At 40.3% G+C, this 15,900-nt stretch overlaps 1 protein-coding gene across 1 annotated transcript in view; it reads left to right on the forward strand.

The window, feature by feature from the left end:
• Positions 1–647: 647 nt before the first annotated feature.
• Positions 648–15,900, forward strand: part of KLB (klotho beta) — a 41,492-nt gene continuing 26,239 nt past the window's right edge. Inside the window, exon 1 of the mRNA XM_036331524.1 lies at positions 648–1,414. Coding sequence (XP_036187417.1) covers positions 677–1,414 — 738 coding nt within the window. The 5' untranslated portion in view covers positions 648–676. The remainder of the gene's footprint in view (positions 1,415–15,900) is intronic.

Here is a 15,900-nt window from a genome sequence, read left to right on the forward strand (position 1 = left end):
CCCACCAAAAAAAGTGCTATATAGTTCTTCATCTTCTTTCAAATTTAGCAATACAGTTTTATAATTTTCTTAAATTAGGTAACATTTAAGATTATTCTTAGATGTATTATAATTTTTGTGAAAGTGTAATATCTTATGTTTTCTAACTCTTTATTATTGGCATGTAAAAATGCTATTATTTGCATATAAGATTGTGTTTCCTGAAATGTGAAATAAGAAGATGACCACTCAAAAATTATAAAAATAAAAAAGGCATATACTGTAGGCAATCATGGTCAAAACATTCAGGAAAGATTTGAGTCAGTAGGCTACAGAGAAAAGGCTAAAGAGAAAATATGGCATTTTTATTATTGTTTACATATGTTTTAGTTACACATTCGGACTATTGCCACTGATGCATTTTCATCTAACTTTTCCCATAATCAGAGGATGAAATGTGTTGGTGGCTGTAATAGAGCCACCTCCCTCAGACTACGTTGCTCTCCATGGCCCATCCCAAGCCTCACACTTCAAGCTAATCATTGACAGAGCTTTACAATCACAAGCTTTTACTGAAGCGTTGATAAGACAGTCGAGCAGTTAGTGGCGAGTGAAGCCAGGCTGTGCGGCAGAATCTCCAGGGAATGAATGGATTTGCTTCAGGACTGATGAAAGCAACGTACGCTATAGGGAAACAATGTCCACCGGGGGACTGCAGAGATCTGTCATCCTGTCAACATTTCTTCTCCTCCGAGCTGTTACTGGATTCTCCGGAGACGGAAGAGCTATATGGTCTAAAAATCCTAATTACAGCCCGGTAAATGAAAGTCAGCTGTTTCTCTATGACACTTTTCCTAAAAACTTTTTCTGGGGCGTTGGGACTGGAGCATTTCAAGTGGAAGGGAGTTGGAAGGCAGATGGAAGAGGTCCCTCTATATGGGACCGTTTCACCCAGACGCACCTTAAAAATGTCAGCAGTGTGAATAGTTCCAGTGACAGTTACATTTTTCTGGAAAAGGACTTATCGGCTCTGGATTTTATAGGCGTTTCTTTTTATCAGTTTTCAATTTCCTGGCCAAGGCTCTTCCCCGATGGAATAGCAGCAGTTGCCAATGCAAAAGGTCTCCAGTACTATAACAGTCTTCTGGACGCTCTAGTACTTAGAAACATTGAACCTATAGTAACTTTATACCATTGGGACTTGCCTTTGGCACTGCAAGAAAAATACGGGGGGTGGAAAAATGAAGTTCTAATAGATATCTTCAATGACTATGCCACATACTGTTTCCAGACGTTTGGGGACCGTGTCAAATACTGGATTACAATTCACAACCCATATCTAGTTGCTTGGCATGGGTATGGGACAGGTATGCATGCCCCTGGAGAGAAAGGAAATGTAGCAGCTGTCTACGCTGTGGGACACAACCTGATCAAGGTACTGTACCGCTGGCTTCATATTATAGCTTCCGAAAATGAGGAGCAGGAGTTCAAAAGAAACCCTAAGAAATGTATCATCTGTTTAAATAAGTCTCTTTATTGCAATCAACTCAACTAATTTTATTCTAACCCTCAAGGTCTATCCTCAAGTTTCATGTTTAAAGTAGTGTATATTTTATTTATCTAAGCTATTATTACTGTATTAATCCAATTATTTTCCTTAAAAGTGCACTTTTAAAAATTAACTATTTTTAAATGTACAATTATACATTAGAGGATGAGAATATGAGTTTCCTTTCATTCTGTGGAAAACCAGTACCTTATAAATGTAATTGTTGGAAAGCCTTTTCTGACAATATGCAACCATTTCAGAATTATTCTAAGGCATGACCATTTCAAATATGTATTTGTTGTTACTATCGCTATTCTTACTGGTACTTAGCTATAGTAAGCTAAATAAGTGTTAGCTAACTGATACATATTAAATGCAGGAATTGAAATAAATGTAATTCACTGTTGGTTTCAGTTGTTACATAGCAGGAAAGATTAATTGTTCTAGGAGTTAAAATTAAATGAGTAATATCAAAACTGGAAGAATATGCTCTACTAAGTGTTTTAAAGCTATATAGTTCAAAAGCTAGACTTTATGCTGGGAGATGTTAAATAATAGTGAAACTCTAAGCAAAATAAATTAATATTCATTGAGTGTTTAAAGACTACTTTAAGCATTTTACTTGCATTATTTCATTTAATCATCATGATAACCTTATGAACTATGTCTTATTATTATCCCCATTTTAAAGATGAGAAAACTGAAGCTTAGTGAGATTAAATAGCTTGCCCAAGGTTACAGAGTAAAACGCACCTGTTGAAAACATGGGCTTTGTAAATTACAATATAATTAAACACTAAATGTCTTTATTAAGGATATTTTTAAAGGAACAATCTTTTGAAAAATTTCAAGAGATTTTGCCTCACATTGAGGCTAATATTTAAAATCAGGTTTATCTTTTTAAGTCAACTAGTTTGCTTGGGAAAAATAAATTACTCTGAATAACTGTTACATTTTGAAAATGAAAAAACTATTAGTGGGGTTTAATCATGTGACAGGAGAAGTAATCTGATTTCTAATAATCAAATGTTAAATATATAGAAATAGAAAAAATGTATAGGAACATAAAATCACTCCATGTCTTAATTTGCACATACAAAAATACATGAACTTTCTGGATTATTGTACTATGATTCAGTCACATCTGCCCTTGCAGTAAACAGATTGCATTATAATTTCAAGGTCATTTACATATCTTTGAATAGAGTTGTATGTATAACATATTAATGCATGGGTATTCTGTGATTTGGGAAAAAGACATTAAAGGGGAGAAAACTTGGAGCTGTCAACTATGAAGAATATACATATTTAAGCTAGCAAAAATATTTCTTTTATCTAGTTCTTTTAATTATTAAAACAATACATGCTGGTGTAAATTGAGAAATATCAGATTGTACCAAAGGATATAAAGTGAAAAAGTTAAATTCTTCTCTCCTTCTCCATCTGACAACTCCAACCTTGAAAAGACTGCTGTTAATAGTTTCTAATATAGTCTGTTTAAAGTTTTCTATACAATTACATGTACATATATTGTTATTTAATGTCTTATTTTAAAAATTCTAAATTGTTGAAAAGTTTTCAGTTACCTGGGAAAATGTTAACAATTAGAAATTGCATTAAAAATATGTTTAAGTGGCTAATTTAAAGCCTTAAAATTGGCTATCTGATTAAAAATACACAGGAAAAAGATGTAACTAACAAATGGATATTGCTTCCAAACTTAGTATGTAAAATGCTATATTTTCAGATAATTTTCATTTTCCTCTAATTTGAGATAAACTCTGTCTTTACCACAAAATTAGCACTCTGGTAGAGATTTTATTGTTTTAAACTGAGGTATTACATTTTTAAATTATTGTGTTTTCCAAGTAATTTCTTCCACCTCTTTAAAATTGCTAAGGGGTCTCTTGGGTGGTGGGCACACAATGCAGATCATGTATCATAGCGAGGTACACTTGAAATCTATATAGTCCTATCTATCAATGTCACCCCAATAATTTTAATTTTCAAAAAAAAGTGAAATATGCTGCATAACCCAGTGACTTATAGCACTAGAGAGAAAGCTGGCAGTGGTTTGGTAGCCTGAGGTGAACTTGTTTTTCCCACTTGTCCCCTCTCTGCCTTTCTTTTAACATAGCAAAGATTAATTGGATATTTTATGTTGCAATGGAGCGTTTCTTCCTTATTATGCCACCTTGTGACCCAAAAGAAGCATTCTTTAGGATTAATTTTTAGTCCAAGAACATTTATTGAGTGTTTTTTAAAGCCTAATATAAACCTAAATTCATGGATGGTGATTATCACTCCATATCCCAATCCTCAGCTATTGAGAAGATTACCTAGTGGCTACAGGGTCTTTTAAGTTCCAGGATGATCTTGAAAACTCCATCTCAGTCTGAAATGTCCTGGTTTGGAGGAAACCTGAATTGTCTGGCCAGTCCTGAGACGGAGCTGGACAGATCTGGTCATTACCTGGCTTAAAGCAAGTCTAAGCCTCAGATAAAAGTTTGTGGTAATCACACCAGCTAATGGATGCTTCACTCTGAATCCATAACAATATTCAGAACAGAAAGAGCACACCTTGATTGGCCTGTCCATCTTTAAGCACAGCAAACATAGCTTTAAAGATTATCTATAATTTTTGCAATAATATTGCTAGGTGTCTGTTATTACCCCCATTTTACAGAGCAGATACTTCTTAAAAATGCATCATGTCGCTCCCCTGCATAAAATCCATCAGTGATGTCCCAAAACTTCTGGGATAAAGTCCCAACTTTTCATCAAGATCTTCAAGACACAAACTCGGCCTCCATTCCAGACTCCTTCCTGGCCATTCTCCCACCCCCATCACTAATGCCAAACCCTTGCATCCCACACTCGGCTGTAATGCACTACTAAAGTGTCTGGATTTTACCTTACTATTGCCCTCTGCTCAGCCTTCATTAATGCTCTGTGCAACTAAAAAGCTTTTCTTACTCCCAGCTTTGCTGATAATGTCCTTCAAGACTCAATTTAGGCAGTTACCACTCTACGTTATTCTTGATCCTTTAGAGTCAGTGCCCCTCCTGAAGGCTCACATAGTAAGATGTGCATTGAATTCATACCATATGGTGCTTTTTTGTTTCCCCAACTAGACTGAGAGTTCTTTGAAAGAAGATGCTATTGTTTGTCTTCATATTTCTAGCACCTTGCACAGAATATTAGATACATGCTAGGTACATTAAATGAGTGGTTTAGGAATGTCTCTTAAACTTGTAATCAAAGACCCAATCCCAAGTATAAAATACATATTTCATTGCATTATTGCTAATTCCTGAAATCGCCTGTATTAATCCAGTGGTGTATTAGTGTGGACTCTTTTGGTCGCAAGTGACAGAAGCCTAATTCAAGTTGGCTTAAGCAAAAATGAGCCACTTCCTGGCTCAGTAACCAAATCACAGGAATGAATGGACCCGGTAACCAGGACACTCTCAGAAGCCCTTTATCTCGGTCTTTCGTGTCCATTTCTTCTTGAGGGTTGGCATCTTTCTTCTTTGTAGAGGAAAGAGTTCTTTCTCCCAAGTTCAGTTTTTAAAATTTCAACCTGTTTGGCCTATATACTCTCATTCCTCAGATCAGCAAAGTCCCAAGGTTTCACATTAGTAAAGGCAGTAATTGTGCCCGTTTTTATTTTTAGATCAATTTACATGCATAATATAATTTAAATCTGTAGATTTCTTTCCCACTAAAAATGGAATATTTGAGAGCCTCTGAGAAAATACGCATAGAGGTTGGGGCAGGTAAGTTTGCTCATGAGATGGTAGCTGATTCATTTGATTACTCCACTCAATACTGCCAGCTTCCATGATAGTCCTGACCATTTCACAGCTCTAAATTATTATCTTTCATAGCCATATTCTGTCTATATAGTGCCAGGATTTCTCAATTTCGGCACTATTGACATTTTGAGCCAGAGAATGCTTTGTTGTGGTGGGTTATCTTGTGCACTGTAGGATATTTAGCAGCCTCTACCCACTAGATTTCAGTAGTACCCCTGTTGTCCAGAGTTGTGACAACTGAAATGTCTCCAGACATTGCCAAATATACCCTGGGGGGAAGAGCAAAATTCCTCTTCCTTCAGTCCCTTAAAAACAACTGACGAAGTGGTTAAAGGCATGAAGCATAAAGAGCAAGGACATTGAAATATAACCAGTACGAGGGACATGAAAAAGATAAATTACAAAATCACCTCAAGGAGAGTTTCACCAGATCTATAAGTTGCACACACAAACTCAAAATTAATTTATAGTATTATCAGGATGTTTCAGGAGAAGAAACAAAGCTTTCAGAAATATTAAATGAGAAAATAATGTTGATGATTATATCTAGCTTGACTTTTCACATATTGGAAATTAAGAGTGGCTTTTTAATTATTTGTGAAATACTTGAAAGAGCTGGCCCAAATCATTGCTCTTACATATGTAGCTATTTATGAGCAAAACTAAACCTACTTTTTTAAAGCTTGTACTTTTTTAAAAATCAAAATTTAAGAATTTAAGCAAAATGTTATAGAAACAATTTTTATCCATTTTTGATGCTATAACATTGTGTTTCACAAAGTGTAGTTTTTTGGACATCACTCCATGTTGGCTTTTTTGCTGGCTTTTTTGTTTGTTTGCGTATCCAAAAACCACATGTAGTCTTATTTATTAAAACATTTTCCTATATTGCCCTAACTGGTTTGGCTCAGTGGATAGAGTGTTGGCCTGTGGACTGAAGGGTCCCAGGTTCGATTCCGGTCAAGGGCATGTACCTGGGTTGCGGGCACATCCCCAGTGGAGGGTGTGCAGGAGGCAGCTGATCGATGTTTCTCTCTCATCAATGTTTCTAACTCTCTATCCCTCTCCTTTCCTCTCTCTAAAAAATCAATAAAATATATATAAAAAAAATTTTTTCCTATAAAATGTTTGTTTTGAAAGGAAACTTTATATCCTACTATACATGAGACACCAGTATTTTCTAATACCCATAAAATAAAAAATATAACATTTAAAATAAAAATTTTCATTTTTGTTACACCTAAAGTCATCTCCCATACAAAAGAGGTAGGTGTACCAGACTTGGAAAACACCACAGAATGGGCAAATTTTACTCTGCATTTTAGTATACATGCTGTCCTAAAACCAAACACAGGATCATTTAAAAAATGTGTCATATAATAATTTTTCTTATGTCATTAAAATAATTTACATAATGTAATAGTGTTTATAAGATGGGAAAATGCTAACATTCATGTTTGTATATTATGAGTATTTTAAATATTCATTATTGATTTTCTGAATATTTAAAGTAAACTTTATAATCTTTAGCAATAAAATAGATTATATAAGTAAATATATGCCAACACGTTTGCGTATACTACACACAAATGATGAAATAATGTTTTAAATTCCTCAGGGGTTTAAGAGATTGTTTAATACTGGGAAAGAGGCTTTTAGGACAAGAAATGTTGGGAAACACTAATCTAGGTCAAGGCCTTACCAACTTGTTCCTCAGCCTGGGATATTTACTTCTCCTTATTTTTTCACTTCTTTGGGAAACTATCTTAGCATTTCTTGCCATCATCCCTTCAGAGAAGCTCACACCGGGCTGGGGTATGTGTTAGATATTCAAGAAATAATTCAATTGATTATTTTATAATTAAATAAGACCTACCTTATCCCAGAAAGGATTTAAAATTGCAATTGAAGAGAAATTGATTTCAGACACACACACACACACACACACACACACACACTTCAACACATACTCTGGCACAAACATACAGTCTTTTCAGAACATGCAAATCAATTAGGTATGCCAGTTTCTATGAAAAATTTTACATTAACAGCCCGCCTTCAACCAAGGTGTAGAATGCTGACAACTCTCAAAGCTGAGCGATGTGTTCATGGGGGTTCACTATGTTATTCTTTCGATTTTTGTGTACTGTGACAATTTCCACAATTAAAAGTAAAAAATAAAGTAGACAGTAAAAGAAATGTTATATTTTAAAATAAAACAATCACCTCTATATAATACACTTCTTGAAGGCTCTGTCAAAATTCTTAGCCAAAATTTAGTGTGAAAACTGCAAAAACAGATGTGAAAAAGCCACCATTCACATGATTAACAGCTAAGCCTTCTCTGCCAGGAGGCTGCTGCAACTGCTTTCTTGAACAAGAAGACTGCATATTTCACAGGCACATTTAAATGGATTAAATGTCATTTTTAAACCTCTTCTGCCCAACCCCCCACCAATGTCTTGAAGACTAAGTATGATATTTTGACATGGAAATACTAGTAGAATCCTTTTTTAGTTTGTTTTAGTTAGATAGAACCAAAATCTTCAAAGATCATCTGAAATGACTTTTTCCCATAAGATAAAGGAATTTTTAAAAATTCCTGTGTTAGAGTTGGGTTGCTAAATCTTGTAGCTAAAAAGCTAGTCCAGCCCAGCCAGCATGGCTCAGTGGTTGAGCGTCGACCTATGAACCAGGATGTCATAATTCTATTTCCGGTCAGGGCCATGCCTGGGTTGCAGGCTCAATCCCGTGCAGGAGGCAATCGGTCAATGATTCTCTCTCATCATTGATATTTCTCTTTTCTCTCTCTCTCTCTCTCTCTCTCTCTCTCTCTCTCTCTCTCTCTCCTCCCCCTCCTTTCCTCTCTGAAATATATACATATATATATATAATTCTTTATTGTTGAAAGTATTATATATGTGCCCTTTTCCCCCTCATCGACTCCCTCCAGCCTGCCCCACCACCTCCTTTTTTTAAAAGCTAGCTCAAGCTTTTCTGTCAATGAAGGAATAAAAAAAAAGGTTAAAAAAAACCCCAAAACTTGTTATTTGCTACTTTCCACACTTTCCCCTCCCACCCCACCCCCCAAAAAAGAATGCAGAAATGGGGAGAAAAAAGGACAGAGATCCGTCTTAATTCTTTTTTTTTTTTTAATATATTTTATTGATTTTTTACAGAGAGGAAGGGAGAGAGATAGAGAGTTAGAAACATCGATGGGAGAGAAACATCGATCAGCCGCCTCCCGCACATCTCCCACTGGGGATGTGCCCGCAACCCAGGTACATGCCCTTGACCGGAATCGAACCTGGGACCCCTCAGTCCGCAGGCCGACGCTCTATCCACGGAGCCAAACCGGTTTCGGCAGGTCTTAATTCTTAAGTGGAGGATTGAAACATTACTACAGGTAATGTTTTGACATTCTATACTACTATTCTTAATAATTATTTTTATAGTAAGACTATTTTATTGCATACCTACTGTAGTTTCAGAAACTACCCTAGGTACTTTTCATATATTGTTTAATTCTCACATCAACCCTACCAGGTAAGTATTCTTATAGCCATTTTGTGGTTGACTAGAGGCCCGATGCACAAATCTGTGCACGGTTGGGGTCCGGCCAGCCCGCCACGATCGGGGCCAATTGGGCCGAGCTGGCCAGGGAGAGAGGACATGGGAGGTTGGCCAGCCTGTCCCTGATTGGGGGGGGGATGATGAGGGGCAGGGCCAGTCAGAGGGAGGGGCCACAGGTGGTTGGCGGGCCCCACCCCCTGGTTGAACTCCCAGTTGAGGGGCAATTTGCATATTAGGCTTTTATTATCCTACTAGAGGCCTGGTGCACAAAAATTTGTGCACTGGCCGGGGCGGGGTGGGGGGGAGGGTCCCTCAGCCCCACTTGTGCCCTCTCACAGTCTGGGACCCCTCGGGAGATAACAACCTGCTGGCTTACACCCACTCCTGGGTGGCAGAAGGCAGGCCCAATCCCTAGGTGCCTGCCCCACAGCCCCTGGTCCAGCTCAGAGCAGGGCCGATTGGGGAGTTGGGGTGCTGCCTCCTGTCATGCACAGAGCAGGGCGGATCAGGAGGTTGCGATGCCACCCTTAGTCACGCTCAGGTTAGGGCTGATTGGGGGGTTGGGACGCCGCCCCCTGTCACATTCAAGGCAGGGTCGATGGGGAGGTTGTGGTGCCACCCCCTGTCATGCACAGAGCGGGGTGGATCAGGGGGTTGTGGTGCCACCCCTGTCACATACAGAGCCGGCCGATCAGGGGGTTGGGGCGCTGCCCCCTGTCACACACAGAGCAGGGCCAATCAGGGGTTTGGGGAGCTCTCCCCTGTCACACACAGAGCAGGGCCGATCAGGGGGTTGGGGAGCTTCCCCCTGTCATGCACAGAGCAGGGCCGATCAGGGGGTTGGGGAGCTTCCCCCTGTCACGCACAGAGCAGGGCCGATCAGGGGGTTGGGGAGCTCACCCCTGTCATGCACAGAGCAGGGCCGATCAGGAGGTTGTGATGCCACCCTCAGTCACGCTCAGGGTAGGGCCAGTTGGGGGGTTGGGGCGCCGCCCCCTGTCACACTCAAGGCATGGTCGATGGGGAGGTTGGGGCACCGTCCCGTCACCCACAGAGCAGGGCTGATCAGGGGGTTGGGGCACTCCCCCCTGTCACACTCAGGGCAGGGCTGATGGGAGGTTGCGGCTCCACCCTGTCACACACAGAGCAGGGCCCATGGGGGGTTTGGGGGCCGCACCCTGTCACACACAGAGCAGGGCCGATCAGGGGGTTGGGGAGCTCCCCCCTATCAGGCACAGAGCAGGGCTGATCAGGGGGTTGGGGTGCCTTCCCCTGTCATGAACAGAGCAGGGCGGATAAAGAGGTTGTGACTCCGCCCCCTGTCGCACACAGAGCCTCAGGGCGATCAGGGGGTTTGGGCGCTGCCCCCTGTCACGCTGCTCCAGGGGCCAGGAGGCCTCACGGCTCCGCTGATCCCGGTGCTGGGAGGCATATTACCTTTTTACTATATAGGATAGAGGCCTGGTGCACAGGTGGGGGCCAGCTGGTTTGCCCTGAAGGGTGTCCTGGATCAGGGTGGGGGTCCCGCTTGGGTGCCTGGCCAGCCTGGGTGAGGGGATGATGGCTGTTTGCATCTGGTCACACCCCTTCAGGGTGGGGGTCCCCACTAGGGTGCCTGGCCAGTCTGGGTGAGGGGCTGAGGGCCGTTTTCAGGCTGGCGGGTGACTGAAGCTTCCAACCGCTCCTTTTTTTCCTTTTTTTTTTTATTCTTGGATTTATGGCTGTCACTGGAGCTGAGAGCCAGCTTTAGCTGTGAGACCTCGCTGCTGAAAGCAGGTTTCTGGCTTTGTTTACTTTCTGTATTTGAAACTTTGTTGCGACTCCAGTTCTGAGATCCCGGCTGACTGAAAACAGGTTTCTGGGGTTTTGTTTAGCTTCTATATTTGTAACAATGTTTCTTAGCAGCTGAGAGCCCAGCAGCAGCAGGCAGGGAACGTTGGAGTCCTCTGTCACTGAAGCAAGCAAGCCTCCTGTTCGTGTCAGTAGCCTGGCTACCGGCTGCCAATTTGGCTGGCAGTTAATTTGCATATCGCCCTGATTAGCCAATGGGAAGGGTAGCGGATGTACGGCTAATTACCATGTTTCTCTTTTATTAGATAGGATACTAGAAGCCTGGTGCACAAAAATTTGTGCACTGGCCATGGGGGGGGGGGGTCTCTCAGCCCAACCTGTGCCCTCTCACAGTCTGGGACCCCTCGGGAGATAACCACCTGCTGGCTTAGGCCTGCTCTCCTGGTGGCAGATGGCACACCCGATCCCGCAGTGCCTGCCCCGTCTCTCCCAGTCTCACATGGCAGGCCCGGATCCCGCAATGGGGCGGGCGGCAGCTGGGGATCTCACTACTGCCCGCAACCCCCACCCCCGCCCTGGGCCACACATGGCAGGCCCGGATCCCGCGCTGGGGTGGGCGGTGGCTGGGGATCTCGCTGCTGCCGCCCCCCCCCCCCGCCCCTCTGGCACACGGCAGGCCCGGATCCCGCGCTGGGGCGGGCAGCAGCTGGGGATTGCACAGCCACCCCCGCAGGGCGGCACAGCAGAATCTGCCTGCAGTATGCAAATTTAATGGCCATCTTTGTTGGGTTAATTTGCATACTCTTCTGATTGGCTGATGAGCGTAGCAAAGGTATGGTCAATTAGCATCTTTGTCTTTTATTAGTATAGATAATAAAATCATAGTATGCAAATTGTCCCCTTGGCTGCGAGTTCCGGAGTTTCACCATGGGGGGCGGGCTGGCCAGGGGAAGGGAGGGAGGCCCCAGTCAACAGCTGCTAGAGACCCTACCAATGCACAAAATTTCGTGCACTGGGCCTCTAGTATAGGGTGAAACTGAAGCCCAGAGAAATTTGCCTGAGGCTACACAGCTGATAAGTGGGGTTTTTTTACTCCATATTAAGTATCAGAGCCAAAATTCAAATCTTAGCCATCTGAATCCAAGTTAGCCAGGTTTAATGGCATGAATCAGCTACCTAGCTAGGTTCAATGAAAGATAACAATTTTCAGCTTTAAACCCATAGCAGTCACTAGTGTTGATACTGACTCAACAGATATTTGACTTCACTTTGCCTATTTAAAGACCAGAACAATCTATGTACATGTTTTATTTGTCTGCAAAATCTTTGAACAATTTATCCCTGATTCATTGTCCCCATGATTTTAATTTTTATTTGCTCAAAACTTTAGTGCTCACCGGGCTGGCACGGCTCAGTTGTTGAGCATCGACCTATGAACTAGGAGGTCACGGTTGAATTCATAGTCAGGGCACATGCCCGGGTTGTGAGCTCGATCCCCAGTGTGGGGTGTGCAGGAAGCAGCCAGTTGATGATTCTCTCTAATCACTGATGTTTCTATCTCTCCCTCTCTCTTCCTCTCTGAAATCAATAAAAATATATATATTTATATTTAAAAACTTTAATACTCCATTAAAGTGATGTTAAATCACATATGTGTGCCCTTGGCAATATCATCTAAAGTTTAATTAAATGTTAACACAATTATTCATTTAATTAGCTAATGATCATAGTATTTATATGGTCATCCCCACTCATCTCCATTGGGACCTAAGACATCTCCAACAAAATACAGAAAATAATGATCAAACAAGTTAAAACTAGCATTCTTATACATGTTTCTAACCAAATCTGAAGAAAGATGAAAACCGCTTACAGATAAGAATTGCCAAAGACAGTTTCTATAATCAGAAAGCACCATTAGATACAAGAACCATGTAAAAAAAACACAACTATTTGTAGATGACAATTGGTATCCAAAACCTTCAAGAGAGCAATATTTACTTTTTCTAATCATTAAGTAGAAAAAGTTATACTTCAGTGAATGATTAACAAGCGTTTAGATAAATGTAATTATAAATGCCCAGAAAATAACATTGGGATCATGTTTAAACAGCTTGATTTGATATGAACACTCTCATACATGGAAAATTAGGCCCAACTGGAGATCAGAAAAAAATGGTAAGTAATGGAAACGGTACTAAGTATGATGTGTCTATGAACTGAGGGAAAGTTTACATTAGTTTATAGAATAAAATAAGCCATTTTACTGTATATAAAAAGGCTTACTGAGAAAACTCAGCATTAGAAAATAGTCTTTGTTAAAAAAAAAAAAGGTATAATCAAAACTATTAAACCTTAACAATGATTTCGTTGCTGAAAAGTAGCAGGGATGCTGAGAAAACATCAAAACATTTCACTAACTAGTAATGAGTGCATACTTAAGTAATCAAAGTGGTTCTTGGGTGACCTAGTACTGCTTCCTGGAAGTGTGTCTGGGAGAGGCCATTGGTGGGCTCTTCATAGCATCATATCTTGACCAGAGATTATGTGACTGAGTCTTAAATAAAGGGCTGGGGTTTTACTATTATCAGTGCTTCTTTCATGTTAATCACATATGCATTGTACGTCTCCTCCTTTTACCTTTACATATCAATGTATTGTTACAGAATAAACAAACATTCTTTAATATATAATGGAATCCAGAATAACAACTTTTTTTAAGTTTCTGGTTTTTCCTTTGAGATTTATGGAACTTGGAGAAACTGAAGAGTGAAAGCAAAGAGCAATTAAATCCACTGGTAGAAACTATTTGTTTCAACCAATGCTCTTGACCTTTGTATTTTTTAAAATATATTTTTATTGATTTCAGAGAGGAAGGGAGAGGAAAAGAGAGAAACATCAATGATGAGAGACAATCATTGATTAGCTACGTCCTGCATGCCCCACACTGGTGAGCAAGCCCACAACCCGGGCCTGTGCCCTGACTGGGAATCAAACGGTGACTTCCTGGTTCATAGGTCGACGCTCAGCCACTGAGCCACGCCAGCTGGGCTTGGCCTTTTTAAATTACAAAAATGATGCTTTTTACCACAAAACGTTCAAACAATATATAACACATAAAGTTAAAATGAAGTCTCAAAAAAAAAAATTGAATTCTCCTCTATAAGTCTTATTCCCTAACTCCATGCCCAGAAGTAACAACTGCTAGCAGCTTGTTCAATGTCCAAATATTCTTCTATGTATAAATAAACACATACATTTGGTCAAATTTTTAATAAAATTTGAATCATATTAAGTTTTTGTTATTGTTTCTGATTAATTGAAACATAAAACTACACTGTTTTTATTCTATTTATTTCTGTACTTGTCTCTCCTAATAGAGGTCAGAGGTCATAAAACCGGCACTGTTTTGTTCATCTCTATCCAAATGTCTACCATAGTGCCTTGTATTTGTTAAATAAGTGTTTGTAGACTTGAATTTAAGGAAATAATCAATGTAAATGAATGAAGAGTAAAGAAGGATAAAATAATAGCTGTGGGTTGTAGGAACTTAAAGAAAAATGATTTATCTAAACTTGCCTTTGATGATGTACAGAATTTCTGTAAGCGAAAGAAGTTGAACAGAATCTCCATTTAATTACCGAGGTGTTGCTCCGGACTGCTCCTCTCCTGAGCGTGTTCCTGGCACCCGTACACTGACACGTGGCTTTCTCGGTCCACTGGCCCTTGATTTGGGGCCATAGCTGTTATATTAGCACACCCCTTGCATTTTCACAGCCTGTTCAATCACCATTGAATCTAAGGTATAAAAGTGTGTTTCAAAGACACATAATTTAATTTTCGTGATGATATGACAGTGAACTACAAGGCTGAAGTACTTACTTCTAATTCTAGCTTTGCCACTAACTGGGACTTTGAGTAAGCCATTTATTTATGAGTTTCAGCTTCTTCATTTAAAATATTTAAAAAATTTTATTGGACCAAATGACCCATAAGGTTCATCCTCTACCTCTAATTAGCACTCATGAGCACAAAACTTGGAGCATTACAGCTTGGACTTGACAACTCATGAAACTCTCCTCTAAAATGGGAATGATAATAGTACCTACCTCAAGAAATTTAAGAGTGGATTAAAGGAGATAAATGTGAATTAAATGGAAAGCACTTAGAACAATATTTGGCACTCATAGATGTTAGTTCTTATTACCATTTATATTATTAATTTTCTATGGTTTTGTAATTTAATCACTATTCTGTTCTATCTGATCGTGAAAGTCACTCATCTTTAAGGACCATTTGTTAATGACTTGTTTGTAGGTGATGCAGTGTTAAACACTATGCAAGCACGGCATCCCTGCCCTCTCGGTCTAACATTGACAGTGGTGTAAAGATCACCACCCTCAGTTGAGACAGTGAAATGTAGAAGTGGTGCATAGGGATTCATTTAGCCTCTGAGGACAGTATCCAATGCCAATACTGGGACAGGGAAATACGCATAAATGTTACATGCTGTGCTGGGCACTTGGACTACTATGTGGTCTTCTGAACACCCGAAATTTGCTGGCAGGTCTTCCAGAACCTTTCTGGGTGATCCTGAATTCCAGACATACTGCTACATAGACATTTTCTTCTCAGCATGCAAGACAGTTTAGTTCTTTTAATAACCAAGTTCAGCGGAAAGAAAGCATAATTTTAAAACAGTATGTTATGGTTCATATCCAGTGCTCTTTCCCCAACAGCTTCAAAATTTAGAACTGGCACATACAGAAAGCAGGATGGTTTAGTAAGGAGATCAGGGAAGACCTGGGTTCAAATCCTAGCTCCACCACTACCCAGCCTCTGGGAAGTTCAGTTTCTTCTCTAAAATTAGAAAAATAAAATCTGCCTCACAGAGGCTGTCAGGTGACCAACATACTAGCTGGCTCATAGTGGGCATTCATTCAACAAGTATTTTATGCCAGGCTCTATCCTGGGCATGTGTATGCACAACTGTGGACAAAATTCTTATGGTCCCTGCACTCAAAAAGCTCATAGGCCAGGCGTGGACCTGTGTGGCGCTGGCCTGAGACTTACACAATCTGGAGGCCCTATCTAAAAAAATATATAAAAAATGACAAACACAAAAGTTGGTACAAAAGTGAATGTTTAGAATAAGAGAAATCTTACATCAGATTGCTGTAGTCTTGGAGA

Source organism: Myotis myotis, unplaced genomic scaffold (genome assembly GCF_014108235.1).
Source record: "Myotis myotis isolate mMyoMyo1 unplaced genomic scaffold, mMyoMyo1.p scaffold_m19_p_1, whole genome shotgun sequence".
Classification (NCBI taxonomy): domain Eukaryota; kingdom Metazoa; phylum Chordata; class Mammalia; order Chiroptera; family Vespertilionidae; genus Myotis; species Myotis myotis.